The following is a 21,637-nucleotide window of genomic DNA, read 5'->3' as shown; positions in this document are numbered from 1 at the left end:
TCATGTGAGCAAAGAGATGAAAGTAGAGGGAGGAAAGTCCGTGCCGTATGGTGGGTGATGAAACACTCCCCATCGAGAACGCTGTAGAATCGTCTTTGTTGCAGCTGCAGTGCGAGGCCGAGCATTTTCTTGACGGACAATGCCTGATGACAACATTCCTCTTCGCCTGTTCTGAACTGTTCTCCGTAGATGGTTTCCTAGAATTGCCTGATCCACTCGCTGAGCAAGATCGTCGGTTGCTCATTCCGTTCCTTGACGCCTGCGTTAGCAACGTCTGAACGTCCTGCTTCAATGTGCCTGCTCACTGCTGCACATTGCCGTCATACGAGACAGTTGCTTTATGTGGGCCGCATGAAATTTGGCCGAAACCCTCAGCGTGAAAAAATCGAATGATAGCGTGAATTTCACTCTTGATGGGAGACTCTGCTGTAGTTGTCATTTCTACGTATTCACTGTACTCTCAGAACTGAAACGTTCGATGTGACGCCATCGACAGAAAAAATGAAGACACTGCACAACACATCTTTCCAAAGCTCCATCGAATTTTTACTGGCTTTTAATTTCGTGACCGATCGGACCTTGGAAAAGAAATAGCTCTCGCAGCAATATGTGAGGGACTAATGAAAATCGACTTCTGCACATCAGAAGCACAGAAAATGATCAGTAAAACGTAGCTTCTTTCACTATTATCACCTGAAATACTGGTCTATAAAAGCAAATGAATTATCTTTATGTACTTTAGTGGGCATGTATTTGCTTGAATATCGCAGATGTTACATTACATTATCAATTTAAATGACTTTTTTTACTTGTTCGGCATATCTGAGAATTTATTGAATAAACATTAATCTGAGAATATGAAAGTCTTTGAAATGCATTATGAGGAAGCATTTTAATTAGCTGAGCTTGAAAGTACGATTTAAAGCTTTACCTACAGTTAGCAGTGTATGATATATTAGGAAATGTAATTTGTTGTATTGGGAGCTATGGACGGTCATTTTATGGCCTAATGTGCTTGCTGGATAACTGGGAGAGATTTCAATTTCTGGTGAACATGAACTGATTTTTCCACTGTGTATACAGTAAGCACTTGGGTGTACAGACCGGATCCAACAGCAGGAAGTACTGCACATGTCGCTTTTAAATGCTTGCCTCGGATCAAATAGAGGACACTTCCAGACAGTATCTGCATACTTAGCCACCGAAATGTTCACAGTAGTACAACATAGGCTAATTTTGCAGATGAGTAATTAATTTAATCGTAACAGATTAAAGTCATACAGACTTACTTTGTAATGGTACTAACGCCGTGACTACTGTTTCTGACTATCAGCTAAATAATTGGAAATAATTTCAGTTACTATTAAAATTATGAACGTCGGGTATAGAGGAGACTCGTAATTAGGTTAGAAAGATTTCATTGTGCTGATCAGGAAGATGTAACTTGTTAATGACTGCCGTCGCCACTCATGGTCTGTTTTTTTTTCGACAGCACGCTTCGAGAACAGCAGATCTGGTTCTGAGCTACGAGGCGTTAATGCAAATTCCTTTTGTCATTTGAAGCCCGAGCAATGACAAAGTGAGTACAGTTGGATGTCTCTTATTTCATAATTGTTTTAAGTTTTTCATAATTTTTCTTGAGCTACTGCACGGATGAATTCTAACTTCACAGTTACGATGGTTCAGGGGTTGAGGGGTCATAGATCCGTAGCCAGCCGTGTAAGTAGAGGGTCAGAGTGAGCCGAGCTGTAGCACTTGCATGAAATAATCGCCAATTTGGTAATGGAGGGGTTATTGAGGAGGAACAAAAATTGTAGAGGGGTATCAAGATTAGACTACAGTACGTTCAAATTAATGTTGGATCAAGTAGTTATATAGACATATAGACGCTTACATAGGAGAATTAGCGTGGAGAGCTCCATCGAAGCAGTCTTAAGACTGTAGACCAAAACAACAACAACAACAACGACAACAACAACAACAACACCGACAACAAGGGTCAAAAGCAATATATGCTTAAAACTGAACCGAGTATCTTCATGAATTTAAAATTCAAAAAAAAAAAAAAGATATTTCGTCAAAGAATAAGTGGTTTTGTCAGAAAATGTAATTTTGTCTTCATATTTATCTATGAAACACCTAACGTGGTAGTGTTATGGAGCGTTTTAATTATTACATTAACACCAACAATCAGGTTGAAAATAATAAAGATATTGTTTAACCACATATGGTTCTAGAATATATTCTATATAAATGTATGAGATTTTTAAGTGATTTTTCGTTTTTCGATACACAGCGTTCAAGGGGTATTTATCTCTCATTTCCTAATCAGTCAAAGTTTTAGAAAAAAGATATTTTTTCCTTCAGTACAACCAAACTGGGAAGTTAGACAGTGAAAAAATTAATTTTGAACCATAACGGGCATCATATGGTACTGATTTATGGGCTCATCTAGATTTTGTTACCAATGGGGGTTGGTTGATGATGCGCGATCAAAATGTTTCCATTCGAAGGCCCCACCAGCGCCTTGCCAGCATGTCGGTGCTCATACAGTCCCATCGGAATTGCGCTGTGTTGCATATATGCTGCACAGCGCACTCAAACTGAAACTTTGATGGCCCCCTTACAATAATGAATAACTATTCACTGTCACGTTATGGAAACGGGTGAGCTGTTGAGATTAGTGAACGCGATCACGCTTAATCAAGCTTCGTTATATTGTTTATTCGAGCCGGGAGCTTTCTTGAGCTATGGCGTAAGAGTGTGTGGTTTGAAGTTTTCGGGCGCTAAACAGCGTGGTCATCAGCGCCCAATGGCGTAAGAGTAGTGACAGCTGTTTTACTTCTTACGGCAGGCGTCCATTGTGTTTAACGGTGCAGGTGTGTAGCCATAGCACAGTACATTGATGTGGAAAGGCAACTAACAGCACGTGTATCCTTTTTCGTCAGGTATCTTGCACGTTATCATGGATAAACTGCAGGTCTGTGGCATGAAGGGTATATTTAACTTAGTCTGGTGTAATTTCTAACATTCGAAGGTAACTAAATGCAGTTAAAATTATCTCACAAAATGTGTTTTCCCTTTACCTCTACGTAAAATGAACGTCACATCACCTTCTTCTCTTTCATGGGTCAGCGTCAGACCTGATGTGTCAATATCGTTTCTTTCATCAGACTGCAATATTGGTCCCTTAATTGTGAAGTTTATAGCAGTATATCTGGAAGTGAATGTACTCGAAGTGTAATAGCCCTTGCTGACAGTTGACAAATTCCTACTACCCAAGTGGTTCCCAACCTGGAGGTATTTACACCCTGAGGGATAGAATGAAATATTCCGAGGGGTAAAAATTAAACTATTCCATTCTGTTTCAGTCACGAAACTAAATTATTTTTAAAAGTTCATCACAATTATGACAGTTTAGTAAGACTCTAATACTGATTATATAAATTACCAATAATTACTTTTTCTCGATTAGTAGCACTAATGCGGTGGAGGTTACAGGTTCCTCAGATAGTCCACCCATTACACACACATGTTGTGGTTGGTTAGTCCCGTACATTGCTGATAATAAAAGTGAGACACACACATAACAAATGATAAATATCTCACGAAAACTTCTTCTCCAAGTTGTAGATAGTACGTGCAGTAGTCCAGAAATTGCCACATTACTCGCATCGAAATAGATAACTGAATTAATTGAGGACATGGCACAGCAGTATCTAAATAAGGGCTACTATAGTGCTGTACACAGTATTATTATTATTGTTATTATTCCTACTATTAGTGGCTGTGGTCAGACGCAAAACATTAACAGCCTGAAGTATTCCAATTTCTACCAGTTCGGAAGTAAGGAGTGCAGCGATCATGCGATTTACGAACAGTAAGTATAGTGCACACATTTTAACTTGGTTGAATTGAAATGTGGTTACAGTGTGCAGGTCAAGCAAGTGCTGCGATCGAGAGGGGTAATGCAGGATAAGTATTTTTGTAAGAAGTGTGTATCCTCACTGTGGACAGTTCTTACCTGAGAAGGAGTTTTGAGTAGCTTTTGCTATGCACCACGAATTCCTTCTTCACTGATTTTAACATACTCACATGCACACACACACACACACACACACACACACACAGGCACTCTCGCTCGCACACGCACAACTAAATATCATTCATCTTTCACCAGTTTAAAAATAAAAGTGTTCCAAGAAAAGTATTTCATTCCACAGTTTAAAGATGGTGATAATGTGGGGGAGGGGTGGGGGCAACAGGCAGTAGAGGTGGGAACGACGGGGCAGTGTATTGTGTGTGTGTGTGTATTAAACCGGGGGCCTACAAATGATGAAGAGGCTTCGTACCGTCGTAGCCCTAAGTGGTTCAGAACCCTACAACAGGCCACAGCAGGCAACCCACCCCACCGCCGCCCCAAACCGAACCCAGGGTTATTGTGCGGTTGCCCCCCCCCCCCCCCCCCCCCCAGCCGGGAACGTCTCACACCAGACGAGCGTCACCCCATGTAAGTCAAATGCCGAAATGCCGAGATGATTCACTTGATATGGGACAGCCGCTTTCCCTGCCCTATCCCAGCTTGTGCCTCGTCTTAATGTGACGGTAAACCCCAGGCTTTCTTACTTCTCTTCGGCTCTGCATATCGTAGGTAATAGTCGTGTTCAGATATTTTTGTTAAAGATAGAGCGTTTCTCAAGAAAGGTAAGTATACAGTTTACGTTCTGTGGGTCTAAAATTTACCGCAGAGTGGCGTTCGTCCACAGAAATGTAACACAAATATTAAGAAATTAATGTCATCAGTATTTAGTTCTAATCAGCTACTATCGGTGATGGACTCTGTTAAATATGTATCCACATCACCTTTATGTGGGATGAAGGTCTCAGATTACAAGCAATCCGACATCCCATTCATCTACTATAGCGAAAAACGGTTTCAATCACTACTCAAACTCAGAGATCTCAGTGTACTTGAGACTTTGATAGAATACTGGTGGCTTGCAATATTTTCCTTGCATATTTCCGTAATTACAAGGGAAAGAATTCAATAAATTCCAGACTAACTGAACTATTTCATTTTATTTTATCTATACATTTTTCTGTCTCTTGCATGCGATCATCAGTAATCGGTTATTATCTATAAAAATTTCACTGATGTTAATTACATATTTTCAAAGGAATTAGAAATATTCTTCGAATATTTTATTAATTTCTCTAGACCCAAGTCAAACCCATTATATTTACAATGTTCTATGGATGCGCAGGATGAACCCTCAAACTTTCAGAAATCATTCAAGGGTACCAGCTGAATATTTTGGTGTAAAGGATCCACGGTCACCTGCGCCTCGTAACAGAGTAATAATGTAATAATTATTTGTTCGGTTTGTTTCCGTAGCAATCCTTGTTTGTGTGAAAATATCATCACAACACTGAAGAAGCCTGCAACATGCGATAATCACAACGTACAACACAATACACAGAGTTATACAACCGCCAACTGCAAAAGCGATGTGACGCGTTTACCGTCGCTGCGGTCAACAGATCAGCGTAGTGTCGTTGTGCCGTTCTTCCATTGCGTTCAGTGAAACCATAAACGAGGTGTGTATCGGCCAACTCTTCATCAGTGAACCTACCCGTATCGCTGTTAACTCACAAGAAACACTGCCAGAAGACAGAATCATATACCGAACCAAGCGGTACCGGTTCAAATGGCTCTGGCCGGCCGAAGTGGCCGTGCGGTTAAAGGCGCTGCAGTCTGGAACCGCAAGACCGCTACGGTCGCAGGTTCGAATCCTGCCTCGGGCATGGATGTTTGTGATGTCCTTAGGTTAGTTAGGTTTAACTAGTTCTAAGTTCTAGGGGACTAATGACCTCAGCAGTTGAATCCCATAGTGCTCAGAGCCATTTGAACCATTTTTCAAATGGCTCTGAGCACTATGGGACTTAACTTCCGAGGTCATCAGTCCCGTAGAAATTAGAACTACTTAAACCTAACTAACCTAAGGACATCACACACATCCATGCCCGAGGCAGGATTGGAACCTAGAACCGCTCGGCCATCCCGGCCTGCCAAGCGGTACCGAATAAAAATTTGAGTGCAGTGAGCTGTCAACAGCAGGTACCGTAAACGAATGGAAATAAATACACGTATCGCATACCCGCGAAACCGTGGATCCCTTATACCAAAACTGAACGTTTATCGATCGAGTTCTGGTTCACGCCGTGTGATAGGTCATATGTGAATGAAATATTTTTGTTAGAAAAGGCATTTTCAAACTAAGTGCTCCCAGAAAATGTTCATTTAATAGTATAAAGAACTTATTGGGAGTAGATCCGGTTGTTTAGCTATTGTACTACGAGTTATTTATTTATTTCCTTCTGCACTGTCATTCTCCCTTTCTCCATATTCAACGTCAAATGTGTTTTTAGCCATTTAGTTGCGTCTTATGGTAAACGTAAATGGTCAATAAGACGTTCAATTGTTAAATAGCCTCAGAAAATTTCAATAGCTACTGCACGTTGTGCCGGCCGAAGTGGCCGTGCGGTTCTAAGCGCTGCAGTTTGGAACCGCGAGACCGCTACGGTCGCAGGTTCGAATCCTGCCTTGGGCATGGATGTGTGTGATGTCCTTAGGTTAGTTAGGTTTAACTAGTTCTAAGTTCTAGGGGACTAATGACCTCAGAAGTTGAGTCCCATAGTGCTCAGAGCCATTTGCACCATTTGAACTGCACGTTGTTGATTTTACGAGTAATTTTCAGGTATAGACTGTGAATATTACCTAAGCTATAAAACTGAATAATGTGCGGAACCACTGAAGGTAGCACCCAGTATCCATGATTTTAAACTGCACTACATTGAAACTAATGAATGTTGCAATTCTTGTCCTTGATAACGAGAAAATTCAACATTTTACTTGAGGTAAGTCCCATAGTAAACCACCATCATATCACTGCACAGAATGACGTAACAAAGGTCATACCTGGAAAAACACAAGTGAAATTTTGAACAATTTGAAGTGAAATGTGTGCAGTGGTTTTTTGTTCCTTATTGTTCCATCTTTCTTGTTCAAAGACAAGAGTACAATGGAATATAATATGTTCAGGTTCATGCTGTGTACTTTATTACCTCCGATTACGCAAATAGCTTTGTTTACGTTCTTTCGAAGCACAACATGACACAGGACATCCCTGTTTGTCAGACACATACTTTGCTTGGCCATCTGTACACCTTTCCAGGAAAGATCTCGGTTCTCTAGTAGATAAAAAAGTTGTCAGCATTCAAAATACACCTAAATACTGCCTATTATTTATTAAATTGTCAGGTTTTCATTTCCTCAGTAATTCTGAAATTATTTCACGTAAACTACTTACGAGATTGATTCTGGAAACTGCTTAAGAGACTCATTCTGCCTGGTCTCTTCTTTACTACGAACGCTTGTTTGCAGTTGCCTTAAAAGAGAATGCAGTGCCTAAAGCCTGTCCTATGTGGGAAGAACGTTAAATTCTTGACAGATATAAACATTACTATCATTGTCAATACACCTAATTACTGGCAAATATTAAACATACAACTTAATTAATTCCCTTAATGGTTCTGGTAATATTTGCTGTTAACCGTGTATCAGACTCCTTTGGTCTGCCTCTGCAGGAAATGCATGTTTGAAATGATCTGAAAAGAACGTTAAGTGCGTATCGAAATGTCACAGCAGCATTTAATACTTCAGGAAAAACTAAATTTCGTTTTTTGTCTTTTGTTTTTGGGAACGTTTCTGAAATTCTTTCGCTTTCCCTTCCATAAAAGCCGAATCGCTGCGGTTCAGGAAGCTGAAGTCGGAAAATTAGCACTTAACAGCAAAATGGAAGCAAATGGAGTACTTAAAACAGAATTCTCAAGCCTAGAAAGCCATTCAGACTAATTGTTAGCGCTATTGATTGATCTATGCGACTGCCAAACATCTAGTCACTCTCCTACAATGATTTATAGAAAAATCTGACACTTATATTAAAAATTCTGGTCAATTTATCGAAAAACTCAAATCCTTCAGGGTGAGTTCAAGTGATATTATGGTCTGTTCTGATATCGTATCACTATTTAGTGCGGTTCTTTTTAATGACTTGATGTCAGAGCTGAAAAGTATTTTTGCCAAGAATATGATAGTTCCCATTACACAATCTCACATCAACTTACTTTCAATGGAACAACAAACTCTATGAGCAAACTGATGGTTTGGCTGTAGGGAACCCACTCATCACAGTTGTAGCGAATTTTAATGAGGCAAAATTTGAAGAAGCGGCCCTTCAGATGCCATTTATATGGACTCATGGAGAAAACAACTCTCAGAATTTCTAAGTCATCTAAATAACATTAATTGTAATATTAATTTCACAATGGAAACGAGAAAGGTGAGCCGTCCGCTGTGGTAGAGCGGTTCTAGGCACTTCAGTTCGGAACCACGCGGCTGCTACGGTCGCAGATTCGAATCGTGCCTGGGGCATGGATGTGTGTGATGTCCTTAGGTTTTTTAGGTTTAAGTAGTTCTATGTCTAGGGGACTGATGACCTCAGATGGTAAGTCCCATAGTGCTTAGAGCCATTTGAACCATTTTTTTTTTTTTGAGAAAGGTGAAATTCAATTTTTGGATGTACAGGTACGTAGAAAAGACGACAGAACTTTAGAGCAAAAAGCTATGTAAAGATCACTGACACGGATAGATTTCTTAACAAAAATTTCAGTCACGATCGCACCCGAAAGAGGGGAATTATGAAAACAATTGTGGACCAGTACAGAAGAATCTACGAATCAGGTGGACAACGAGCTGCCTTCAGAAGAAACGACTACTATAACAAAAAGAGAAATAGGGCACTACAGCCTAAAAGGTATAGAGCTTCTAATGAAGAAAATGAACGAAATTAACAGAAAGTTTTCCTTTCATCTGTATAAACTGCCACAACTATCACAGACCGTATCAGCAAAGTACTCTGAAAACGCGGTATTGATGCAGTTTTGAAGCCAACAAGAACGGTATCCGACTATTTGATCACTGCCAAGGACCTACGCCAGCTGCTTGCTAGATCACAAGTATACAAAACCGCTTGCACTTGCTCTCAGGTGTACCAAAGAACTACAAAAAACCCATTAACACCCGCCTTAAGGAACTCAAGAGCTATTGTTACATGAGTAATACAGATAAATCAGCAGTATCGGATCATGTAATGTGACAAGGGAACCATCAAATGCGTTTCTCTGATACTGTGGTTTCATCAAGATCTAATCGCTACTACGCTAGGATGTACAGAGAGTATATAGAAAAGCAAAAGTACAATAACAAGTGTGACAGAAAAGGAGGATTAAAATTACACAAGATGTAGGCATTAGTGCTAAATAAAACAAGCAGCGCCAACACTTCTCCACTACAACCACAAGGTCTGATGACGTCACGTCCGACAGTTGTTTGAATACTTATATAAACTGTTCAGTTTGCTGAACTTGTTTGATACTGTAAGAGCTTTTTGAGTAGTTAAAGGCTCTGATGACGTCTCAAGCATTGGAAGACGAAACGTTAATCAGAGAATTACTCCTAGAAGTATGGCCTAACGCCTATGAAACAGTTATCACCAATAAAACGGATTTCTGTTTGATATCCACAGTAGCATACTTAGTTATGGGTGTCCTAGTCGTACAACAAGGATATGACAAGTGGCCGAGTGGAATAGGCGGAAGTCCCCCATCCAGGCGCAGGCGAGGCAGCTGCTCATCGTGCTTTATAGGCGGCTGTGCTGAAGTCAATCGGCTGTGGCGCGGGTTGCCATCAAAGGAGGCGCGCGCTCCATTAGTGACGCACCGGGCGCCTATTGACCGCCTCACATTGTCTCACGTGTGATTGCCTGCCTGCTACTGCCCAACACCAGTTGCGCCCCGCCCTGGCCCTCGGACGCTTCTAATTCATCCTCCTCCTCTGGACCCAGTGTGCTAGCGCCCGAATACCCCGCGGGCATATAACCCCATCGAAACTGAAGAACGATATCGGAAATGCGAGGGGTATCCAGAAAGTAAGTTGGTCACGAAATTGAATTCACGATGAAAATCCCATGACGCGTTACACAGCCGCGTTGGGCAGTGTTCCTATTATGGCTGTCGAGAGCTTCATGTTGCACTTCGCAGTTCTGAATGCACAGTAAGCGCGTAACGGAGATAAAAAACGGTCATGGGATAGCGGTATGCACATATGCAGATAGCTGTGATATCGCGTAAGCAAGGTATAAAAGGCTGTGCATTTGCCGAACTGTCATTTCTACTCAGGTTTCCGCGTGATTATGGCCGCACGACAGGAATTAACAGATTCTGAACGCGGAATGTGAGCTGGAGCTAGTCGCATAGAACATTCGATTTCGAAATCATTAGAGCATTCCATATTCCGAGATCTTCTGTGTCACGTTTGCGCCGAGAATACCAAATTTCTGGCATTGCCTCTCACCGCAGACAACGCAGTGACCGATGGCCTTCACTTAACGACCGAGAGCAGTGGCATTTACGTAGGGTTGTTAGTGCTAACAAACAAGCAACGCTGCGTGAAATAACCGCATTAATCATTGTGAGACATACGACGAACGTATTCGTTAGTACAGTGTGGCGAAATATGGCGTTAGTGGGCTATGGCAGCAGACGACTGAAGCGAGTGTCTCTGTTAACAGCATGACATCGCCTGAGCTCGTGACCATACAGGTGGGACTCTAAGTGACTGGAAAAGTCCGGCCTGATCAGCTGATTCCCGATTTTAGTTGGTAAGAGCTGATAGTAGGGTTCGAATGTGGCGCAGACTCCTTGAAGCCATGGATCCGGGTTGTCAACAAGACGCTGTGCAAGCTCATGGTGACTCCATAATGGTGTGGGCTGTGTCTACATAGAGTGGACTGGGTCCTCCCGTCCAGCTGAACCGATAACTGACTGGAAATGGTTATTTTCGACTGCTCGGAGACCATTTACACCCATTCATGGACTTCATGTTCCCAAACAACGATGACAAGTTCCTGGGCCACAACTGTTCGCAACAAGTTTTTAAAGAACATTCTGGATAATACGAGCGAACGTTTTGCACATCCAGACTGCCCGACGTGAAGCCCATCGAACATTTATGGGACATAATCGAGAGGTGAGATAGTGCACAAAATCCTGCGCTGTCAACAATTTCGCAATTATGGATGGCTATAGACGCAGCATGGCTCACTAGTTCTGCAGGGGGCTTGTTGAGTCCATGCCATATCTAGTTGCTTCACTACGCCGGGAAAAAGGAGGACCAACACGATGTTACGAAATATTCCATGACTTTTGCCACATCAACGTATAGACGTCTTGATAATTGTGTGTTACGCCAAGTATGCGTGCCTGCCGAGAGATTTCGCCTGATTCTGTGCAACCAAACATGGAGTAACTGTCATCCATTTCCTTCAAGCAGCAAGGTGTAGCTGACTGTTGCATATAAAACTTGCTGTGGTTTCCATTTTGCTACGGTTCGGACCTTACTTTCTGCAAACCCCTCGTATATCTCGGGCTTTTGGATATGGAGACATTTTTAAAATTATTCCACTGCCAGGACCGAGAGAGACAGAGTTGACAAAAGTGTGTTGTGTCAACTTTTTTGGATGTACTGCTAACCACGCTGCCATTTGTAGTTCATAGGCACATACTATGCCACTTGCCACTTCTCTCCAGCTCTACGTGCTTTCGCCCCTAACATTAAGCGCAGTAAGAATCAAATGAAGTCTCTTTTAGTTCTCCGGTCGAGAAAAGAATCTGTAAACCGTATTTGTGATACTTCATATTGCAACACAGTATTGTAGACTAATGCTTCATAACTGCCGTAACTTAAATCTAGCCGGCCGCGGTGGTCACGCGGTTCTAGGCGCTCAGTCCGGAACCGCGGGACCGCTACGGTCGCAGGTTCAAATCCTGCCTCGGGCATGGATGTGTGTGATGTCCTTAGGTTAGTTAGGTTTATGTAGTTCTAAGTTCTAGGGGACTGATGACCTAAGATGTTAAGTCCCATAGTGCTCAGAGCCATTTGAACCATTTGAATTTAAATCTGATGGCCCGTAAGTACTGCTGTGTTTGTAATTAATGTATCCAGATAAATAGAATTTCTGTTTCTTTTCACATTTCAACCGTCCCAGATGTGTGTGTTAACAAGCCGCTTCCACAATTCGGGCAGGAGGGCTGCCCTCGGATCGAATCCGGAGTAACAACGAGAGCCTGTGTGCCGAACAGCCTGAATGCGTTTTTAGTTGATTTTCCTTATCCTCGTAGATTCATACCGGGCTGGTACCCAAGTCCTGCCTCAGTTACACGATTTGCAAACACTTAGAAAAACATTGGCACTCTTTCACGTGAATCAAGTTACACACGGACAGTGGGATATACTTATACCATCTCAGGGACGGGGGGGGGGGGGCATCGGGGAAAGGGGGGGGGGACAGGAAGAGCTTCCGGCCACCCCTTAAATTAACCATGACAAATCCACTCCTAATCATGCTGCCCTCGCGTCGATGCACCAGAAAGGCACAAGAAAAAGAAGACGATTGTTTTTTAATTCTGCACACATCTTGACGTTTCTCACGAAAAATGTTGCAGCACATTTTCTAACGCTACTCTACTTTCGTCCTAAATGCGACAGAGATGGCATTATACATTCGCGCTTACATGTTACTGAGCAGCTTACCACAGAATGCGCAGAATGCAGTCAACTATCTGTCTTTCTAAATTTCTTTTTGTCTTGAGACTGTTCGCGTGTAGTGGCACCGGAAAATATGGAATCTTCGGTTCACAATGACTCGTTACGTCATTACCTTAGTGCGTCCTCAGCGCGGGTTGTAAGGTATGACTTAAGAATGCGTCGGCCCCCATTATTTTTATGTTGATGAGGCATAATGTAGCTTAGTACGAACCTAGGTGTGCCAGTATGTCAACCAACCGTGTTTCTGTTAAGCTACGTCGCGCACACATCTAAGTTAATTCCGTAGATTAGTTTGTTTGGAAATCCACCTACCACATCAGCCGCTATAAGAATTATTCGATTTTTCTTGTCTTAAGTGTACTGAAAGTTAAGGGAGCTACCCCCGGATGCGTTTCGCTTTATTGATGAAGGCTCCTCGGTGGTGATTCAGTTCACAAGTCATATTATGCACAAAGTCAAAGTAGATGTTTCTGATTTGCCCTTATTACTGTGTTGTGTAGTGCTGCTTGGTGTTCCAATATTTTGTGGGTTTTGCCAACCTCGCGAATGCAGTATTTGTAAGTGCAATGCCGTTTCTTGGAGGTTTATTTCTCTCTCTCCCACACACACACACACATACACACACACACACACACACACACACACACATACACTCTTCTCTGTGTGTGTGTGTTTGTGTCACACACACACACACACACACACACACACACACACACACATACACTCTTCTCTCTCTCTCTCTCTCTCTCTGTGTGTGTGTGTGTGTGTGTGTGTTTTCAGTTGTGCGTGTGCAGGGAGAGGGTGATTTTCTAACACGTGGTGAAAGTTACAGCAGTGATGTTAGGAGTGGTACTAAGGATTCACTTTTGGAGGGGATTTGAGAGAAAAGATTGAGTGGGGTGACGGTTTGGACGTGGTTTGTAGGGGACACGGGAGCGCTGAAAGGAAGATGATATTCAAACAAATTTCAGGACTGTAGCCGGGCGTCGTTTAGTAGACCCCACGATATTTAAACAGGCCACCTGTCATTCATCTTCAGGTGAGCCATGAAAGACTGCCGAATACTTGCTCCGTTTCGCAATATATAGTCGTCTGTGAATATTCTGTGCATGCATCAAAATCAAGTTGACATACAGACCACACTTCCCGGTGTCAGTGCCCTTACTGGTGGAACCCGTAAATTCAGCTGTCTTGTGCATTACCGCTCGCCGCGGCCGATGGTGCCCTCTGTCGTCATCGATGTGAATAGTGGAGGTGATGCGGTTCTATGTACTGTCCAATTGGTATCCGCTATGACGGCACGGTTCATCAGGTTTTCCGCCAGGCGCATTTCTACGGATTCTGTAATAATGGAGTCCCAAAAAGGTATTGCTGTGGTCAGGATCATTGTTTTATGATACGCCATTCAGTTTCCATTAGAAATACTGAGTTCGGGGATTGCGGTCTTGCTTGGTTGCGCCGGCCGAAGTGGCCGTGTGGTTAAAGGCGCTACAGTCTGGAACCGCAGGACCGCTACGGTCGCAGGTTCGAATCCTGCCTCGGGCATGGATATTTGTGATGTCCTTAGGTTAGTTAGGTTTAACTAGTTCTAAGTTCTAGGGGACTAATGACCTCAGCAGTTGAGTCCCATAGTGCTCAGAACCATTTGAACCATTTTTTGCTTGGTTGCAAAAGGTGAGTGCAACGTTAATGTCCAGTCCAACGTTTTTTCACAATACGTGTGGTCGGTCTTATGTAAGCGATATCATATTGACCAGATATTTTGTAAATTCCGACTCTCTACAATAACAAGTCGTCCTTCACTGAGCCAAAAAGCTCTGAAATCTAAGATGGTGGACGGAAAAACACTTTCCGCTGAAGTTTAGAGAGGATTCTTGCTATTTTAAACGAAATGTTACCAACAAAAGGAAGAAAACCGAAAGATTTTGCCGCCATGTTCTCCTGTTTATCCACTTCCTGATACTTGGTCTGACAGTGCCCTGTTGATCTGCAGGGTGGGGTATCCACTTTTTGTCAACAGCGTCTATAAGTGGTGAGCTCTTTAGGCAAACTATATGAGACATTGTGAGCTCGTTGTAAGAGTGTTGGAAGAATGCACATGGTTTGCGACGGGTTATCCAAACTTGACGCCTGCAAATACAAATCGGTATGTGTGTGCCTGATATAAACTGAATACCTCAGAGACCAATCATTCTTTCGTCCAACCGAGACATCCAAGAAAAGCAGCAAAGCAACTTTCCCTGTTTCCGTAAATTTCAGGTGAAAGTGATTTTCCGCCCACCATCTGAGATTGCAGACATCTTGGGATCAGTGAAGGACGGCTTTATTGCGGAAGACCGTAATTTACAAAATATCTTGTCATGCTGTATGGCTTACATAGGAGAGACGACACACACTGTGGAAGAACGTTGCACTGAACATTAACGTTGCACTCGCCTTTTGCAACCGAGCAAGTCCGCGGTTGCCGAACACTGTATTTCCGCTGGACAGTCAACGAAGTATGATAAAACTATGATTCTGACCACAGCAGTATCTTCTTGGGACTGCATTGTCACAGAATCCTAGGAAATACGCCCAACGGTTCAAATGGCTCTGAGCACTATGGGACTCAACATCTTAGGTCATAAGTCCCCTAGAACTTAGAACTACTTAAACCTAACTAACCTAAGGACATCACACACACCCATGCCCGAGGCAGGATTCGAACCTGCGACCGTAGCAGTCCCGCGGTTCCGGACTGCAGCGCCAGAACCGCACGGCCACCGCGGCCGGCTACGCCCGACGGAAAAGCTGGCGAACCGAGATAACGGCTACCAATTGGACAGTGCATGGAACCAGGTGACCTGCACAATTTGCTCTAATTGAAGACGACATAGTGTGCCAACGGCCGCGGCGAGCGGTAATGCAGGGGACAACTGAGTTCCGCCATCAGAGAGGGCACTGCCGCCGGGATGTATGGTCCGTCTGTCAACTTTATTTTGATACATGCGAGGAATACTCGCAGCACATGAAGATAATTGGAAGGTGCCCAGTTGAAATATCTTGTGATGTATTAAATGACGATCACTAAGTCTGAAAACTGTCTGAAAGTTCAATTCGTTAGGAAAATTTTAAATTTCACAGGGAGAGGATAGACAGAAAGTTATCGGAGGGGGAGATGTGACAAAGTGAGAATTAAAATTGTATGGTCATGTTTAGTACTGTTCTGTGCGCTATGCTAATTTTAAAAAGTATACTGTTTTCTAGGTTGAATCTAGTGGTTTACTATCTGTCTCTTTTTAAGGATGTGGTCATTTTCTTTTTGGTTAAGAAAACATTTTTTATTGCTTACTATTATGATTTTCTTCTCTGTGTCAGCTGTAGTCATTTTATGGTGGTGGTCCAGTTGTTCTGCCAAGGTAGAACTATTTGTTCTACCTTATACAAGACTGAGTAAGTCTTTGTATGAAACTCACTTTGGGTTTTGCAGTGAAATTACTTTCATTTTATTACAGAGTTTTTGACCCTGACAAGGCGGCCCCTTATCTGATTGGTCACCACGTCTGACTGCCATGAAACGGACTCAGGTCCGATTCCCGGTCGCGTCGGAGATTTTCTCCACTTGGAGTCTGGTTGTTGTGGTATCCTCATCTACACGTAAGTCGCCACCTTGGGGGTCAACTAAACGACTTGCACCTAGGCCGCCGAACTTCTCCAGGTGGGGACTCCTGGTCCTAAGCGCCGTACGATCATTTCCCTTCATTCACCCTGACACGCACAATACTGGCAAAATGAAACATACCACTTGTAATACGCCGCTATCGTACATTTAATACCCGCTGTGGTAACCGTATGCGTTAAAGCGACAGCTGCCGAGAGGGGTAGGTACAGCGACCTGATTCGAATCTGCCCAGCGGATTAACGACGAGAGCCGGTGTTCCAGTCACTCTGGATATGGCTTTTATGCGGTTTCCCACATCCCACAAGGTGAATAACGGTCTGGTTTCCTTTTTTTGCCTCAGATATAGGCAACGTAAATATTTAGAAAACTTTCTCACACGTGTAGATAGAGTTTGATCTAGACATAAACGGATGGGGTACGCTGATTCGGGTCCTGGAGGGTGAATAGCAGACTGATAACCTTAGATGTTTATTCTCCTTAAACCCGTAATCAGCAGCTTATATTTAACACAACCAGCAAGAGCAAGATATAATAAAGGCTGTTTTCGTTCTAATCACAACTGAAATAAAATGACTTAATTGACAGAATGGATAGCAAATAAGGTACTAGCTCGTCACTTTGGCACATACAAGTATTCACTGACCTGAGTGTACAGTCTCAACAGCGTAACCGCTGGGAGGACCGCTGGGTCCGCTGCTATGGCTGTGTGGATGTTCGTCCTCATGGTCCCCTTCCAGTAATGCCTTGGTCGCCACATGTTTACCGAATTCTGAGATGGCTTCACCCTTGGCAGCCAGGAAACGTCCTTTTGCCTCAATGACGTTTCCCTTTGCCTTAATTAGCTGTCCTTTAAGTGCAATTATGCCGCCCTTGATGGCCTTTACAGCCTGCAGCAATGACGACAGCAGTGCACGCTTGAAACTCCAGATGTCGAAGGATTTGTGGTCATAGCTCTCCTGTGAAAAAAAATGACTACATTATGTCCTGATCTATGAGGTCAATATAAAATGTTCCAATAGTAGTTTCTCGTGATAGCACTTTCAAGAAGGTAATGTATCATAAATATTTAAAGCAGTTCCATTTATGAGACTCAATTGAGAACTGTGAGGAATGACTAGATACTAACTTTTCCCTTACAACTGCGTAATATAAAAGCTAGACGTTACTGTGTTTTCAACAGGAGGAATATAGACATCATTTAACAACGTCAACTGACTGACGATGACAAAAATTAATTAACCAGGAAATATACACCACGCTTCTGTCAAAACACACACACACACACACACACATACACACACACACACACACACACACACACATACACACACACACACACACGCGCGCATGGGTAGTCAGAATATGCACGGGAAAAACATAATGAATGTAATGGATTTATAAAAGTAAGCTCATTCCAAATGCATTCCGCTGAAAAGCGTGTCCCGGTGGGCTAAAAGAATAGGGACAGAATTCTGCAATTGCATGAAAAATCACGAAAGTATGAAAAATAACTTCATATACTAATGCTCATTTCAATGTAAAGAAAGTGAATCAGTATCATTCATCGTATTTTAAGGACAACTGATGTATTAGATAAAAAAATATAATTAAGAATATTAACTAAGCTACACTACTGGCCATTAAAATTGCTACACCACGAAGATGACGTGCTACAGACGCGAAATTTAACCGACAGGAAGAAGATGCTGTAATATGCAAATTATTAGCTTTTCAGAGCATTCACACAAGGTTGGCGCCGGTGGCGACACCTACAACGTGCTGACATGAGGAAAGTTTCAAACCTATTTATCATACACAAACAGCAGTTGACCGGCGTTGCCTGGTGCAACGTTGTTGTGCTGCCTCGTGTAAGGAGGAGAAATGCGTGCCATCACGTTTCCGACTTTGACAAATGTCGGATTGTAGCCTATCGCAATTGCGGTTTATCGTATCGCGACATTGCTGCTCGCGTTGGTCGAGATCCAATGACTGTTAGAATATGGAATCGGTGGGTTCAGGAGGGTAATACGGCCTCGTATCACTAGCAGTCGCGATGACAGGCATCTTATCCGCATGGCTGTAACGGATCGTGCAGCCACATCTCGATCCCTGAGTCAACAGATGGAGACGTTTGCAAGACAACAACCATCTGCACGAACAGTTCGACGACGTTTGCAGCAGCATGGACTATCAGCTTGGAGATAATGGCTGCGGTGAGATCCTGTGATGGTGTACTCAACGACAAACCTTGGTGCACGAATGGCAAAACGTCATGTTTTCGGATGAATCCAGGTTCTGTTTACAGCATCATGATGGTCGCATTCGTGTTTGGCGACATCGCGGTGAACGCACATTAGAAGCGTGTATTCGTCATCACCATACTGGCGTATCAGCCGGCGTGATGGTATGGGGTGCCATTGGTTACACGTCTCTGTCACCTCTTGTTCGCATTGACGGCACTTTGAACAGTGGAAGTTACATTTCAGAAGTGTTACGACCCGTGGCTCTACTCTTCATTCGATCCCTGCGAAACCCTACATTTCAGCAGGATAATGCAAGACCGCATGTTGCAGGTCCTGAACGGGCCTTTCTGGATACAGAAAATGTTCGACTGCTGCCCTGGCCAGCACATTCCCCAGATCTCTCACCAACTGAGAACGTCTCGTCAATGGTGGCCGAGCAAATGGCTCGTCACAATACGCCAGTCACTACTCTTGATGAACTGTGGTATCCCGCGGGACTGCTACGGTCGCAGGTTCGAATCCTGCCTCGGGCATGGGTGTGTGTGATGTATTTAGGTTAGTTAGGTTTAAGTAGTTCTAAGTTCTAGGGGACTTATGACCAAAGATGTTGAGTCCCATAGTGCTCAGAGCCAACCAACTGTGGTATCGTGTTGAAACTGCATGGGCAGCTGTACCTGTACACGGCATGCAAGCTCTGTTCGCCTCAATGCCCAAACGTATCAAGGCCTTTATTACGGTCAGAGGTGGTTGTTCTTGCTACTGATTTCTCAGGATCCATGCACCCAAATTGCGTGACTATGTAATCAAATGTCAGTTCTAGTATAATATATTTGTCCAATGAATACCCGTTTATCATCTGAATTTAGGGACTTACCTGATACCATCCTCGTCACCTATACATATTACCTGATATTTACACGATTAGCGATGTGCAGGTCTCGAAAATTATAAATACTATGGATAATCAGTGGGTATAGCTTAACGTAGGTTACTGTTTAATTACTATTCACTAGATAGCCCCTACCAGTTTACTGCAGGTCACTGTTTTCTTCTTTAGTATTATTAGATAGCCATTAGCGGGAAAATAAGAACCATATCTAGCTTCTACCGTACATTTTCATTGTTTTTCATTGTTGAGTGTCCTTTCTGTGAACTAGAGTGTAGCTGTTAACCTTGTGTGGCAGTAGGTTTCCTTAATTTTCTTACAGTAAATCACATATTAGCTAGATGGAGAGGGACTGTGTCTGTTGTGTGTGGATGTGGGAGGTGTTAGCCACAGTCCTAACACAGCTGGAAGCTTTGTTGGCCACAGTCAATAGGCTCCAGAGTGCTACCTTGAGGTGCGGTGCGGATGGGGTGCCTGCGGCAGCCTCTGCTGTACTAGATGTGCATGGGCTGGGGGAGGGATGGGGGGGGGGGGGGGATGTGACAGCTCTCTGTCACTGAGCCGACCACAGGTGCAACTTAGCCGTCCGGCCCACTCTCACCTCTTTGTGGGTGGCTCACTGTGTCGAGGTCTCGAGCCTCAAGGCAAAGGCTGCATGGGGGACGCAGGTCCTGCCAAATACCATGCACTTTGCTAATAGATTCAGTGTGCTATCTGGTTCTGGGGGGGGGGGGGGGGGGAGCCGGATCAGAATGCACCATCTGCCGCTCCTTCAGCACGGTCCGGACAGGCACGTGGGTATAGGGGTTGGTTAGTTATCGGGAGCTCCAATGTTAGGCGGGTCATGGAGCCCTTCAGGAACATAGTGGCTAGGGCGGGGAAGAAGTCCAACGTTACCTCGGTGTGCTTGCTGGGGGGCCTTGTCTGGAATATGGAAGAGGCTCTTCCGGCGGCTATCGAGCGTGCGGGGTGCAGTCATTTAAATATGCTAAATCTCGTGTTAGTAAAGTCGAAGAGTCTGTAGCAAGATTCCCGAGTTACTCTCCGAAATAATTCCAATATTGTATTAAGTACCGAAAGGTGGTTGAAACCAGACATAAATAGCAGTGAAATTTTGAATTCGGATTGGACAATGTTTAGGAAAGATAGGACTGATGCTACGGGAGGTAGTATGTTCATTACAGTTAAAAGCTCTTTAAACACAGTTGAGATCGATACTGGCTCGGACTGTGAAATAGTCTGGATAAAGCTGTCAATCAGACAAGGAGTGACCATTGTATTAGGATGTTTTTATAGACCACCAGAATCCACAACAAACGTCGCAGAGCTTTTCAGGGCAAGTCTTGAGTACATAGGAAACAAATGTCCAAATTATCCATTAGTTATAGGTGGGGACTTTAATCTGGCGTCCATTGACTGGGAAAACGTTTATCACAGGGGACAGAAGCAAAGACTCGTGTGCAGTTATTCTAGGAGCGCTCTCAACAGACAACCTTAAGCAATTGGTTAAAAAACCAACTCGAAATGGGAACGTATTAGATATCTTGGCGGCAAACAGACTCATCATTTTGAGGAAGTTAATCTAGAAGAAGGTATTAGCGACTATACTATCATTGTGGATTGTATGTCAGTGGAAGTTTCAAAGAAAAAAAAAAAAAGAAAAGAAAAGAAAACCACAAAGAAACAGCGTAGAGTTTTCTTGTTTGGGAAAGCAAATAAAAGTGTCATTAATTAATATCTTCATATATACATGTAGTTAAGGCTCACCGGTCGTTTCACCATCTTCTTCTGTACGGATGCACAAACAGTCCCCGAACTCTTAAGGGAATGGGCAAAAAGCTCGGAGTAAAGAGTATCTTCGGCAGGGGCACCATGAATATAGTGCGGGACAATAAGTTGGGAATGTGGGTCTCAAGGAAGGCGTGCCAGAGATAAATCTCTGCAGTCGCACTATCCTCTGTGTCCTTGGTGGCCGGCAGGAGTGGCCATGCGGTTCTAGGCGCTACAGTCTGGAGCCGAGCGACCGCTACGGTCGCAGGTTCGAATCCTACCTCGGGCATGGATATGTGTGATGTTCTTAGGTTAGTTAGGTTTAATTAGTTCTAAGTTCCAGGCGACTG

The 21,637-nt window shown here is 43.4% G+C and overlaps 1 protein-coding gene across 1 annotated transcript in view; it reads right to left on the bottom strand.

Annotated features, from left to right (window-relative positions):
- The window catches only part of LOC126249647 (uncharacterized), a 275,730-nt gene that overhangs the window by 172,170 nt on the left and 81,923 nt on the right, over positions 1-21,637 (bottom strand). Inside the window, exon 3 of the mRNA XM_049951326.1 lies at positions 17,032-17,344. Within this exon, the coding sequence (XP_049807283.1) occupies positions 17,032-17,344 (313 nt within the window). The remainder of the gene's footprint in view (positions 1-17,031; positions 17,345-21,637) is intronic.

This window comes from Schistocerca nitens, chromosome 3 (genome assembly GCF_023898315.1).
Source record: "Schistocerca nitens isolate TAMUIC-IGC-003100 chromosome 3, iqSchNite1.1, whole genome shotgun sequence".
Taxonomy (NCBI): Eukaryota; Metazoa; Arthropoda; class Insecta; order Orthoptera; family Acrididae; genus Schistocerca; species Schistocerca nitens.
Note: the sequence above shows the minus strand (reverse complement) of the source record. Positions and strands in the feature narration are given on the sequence as shown.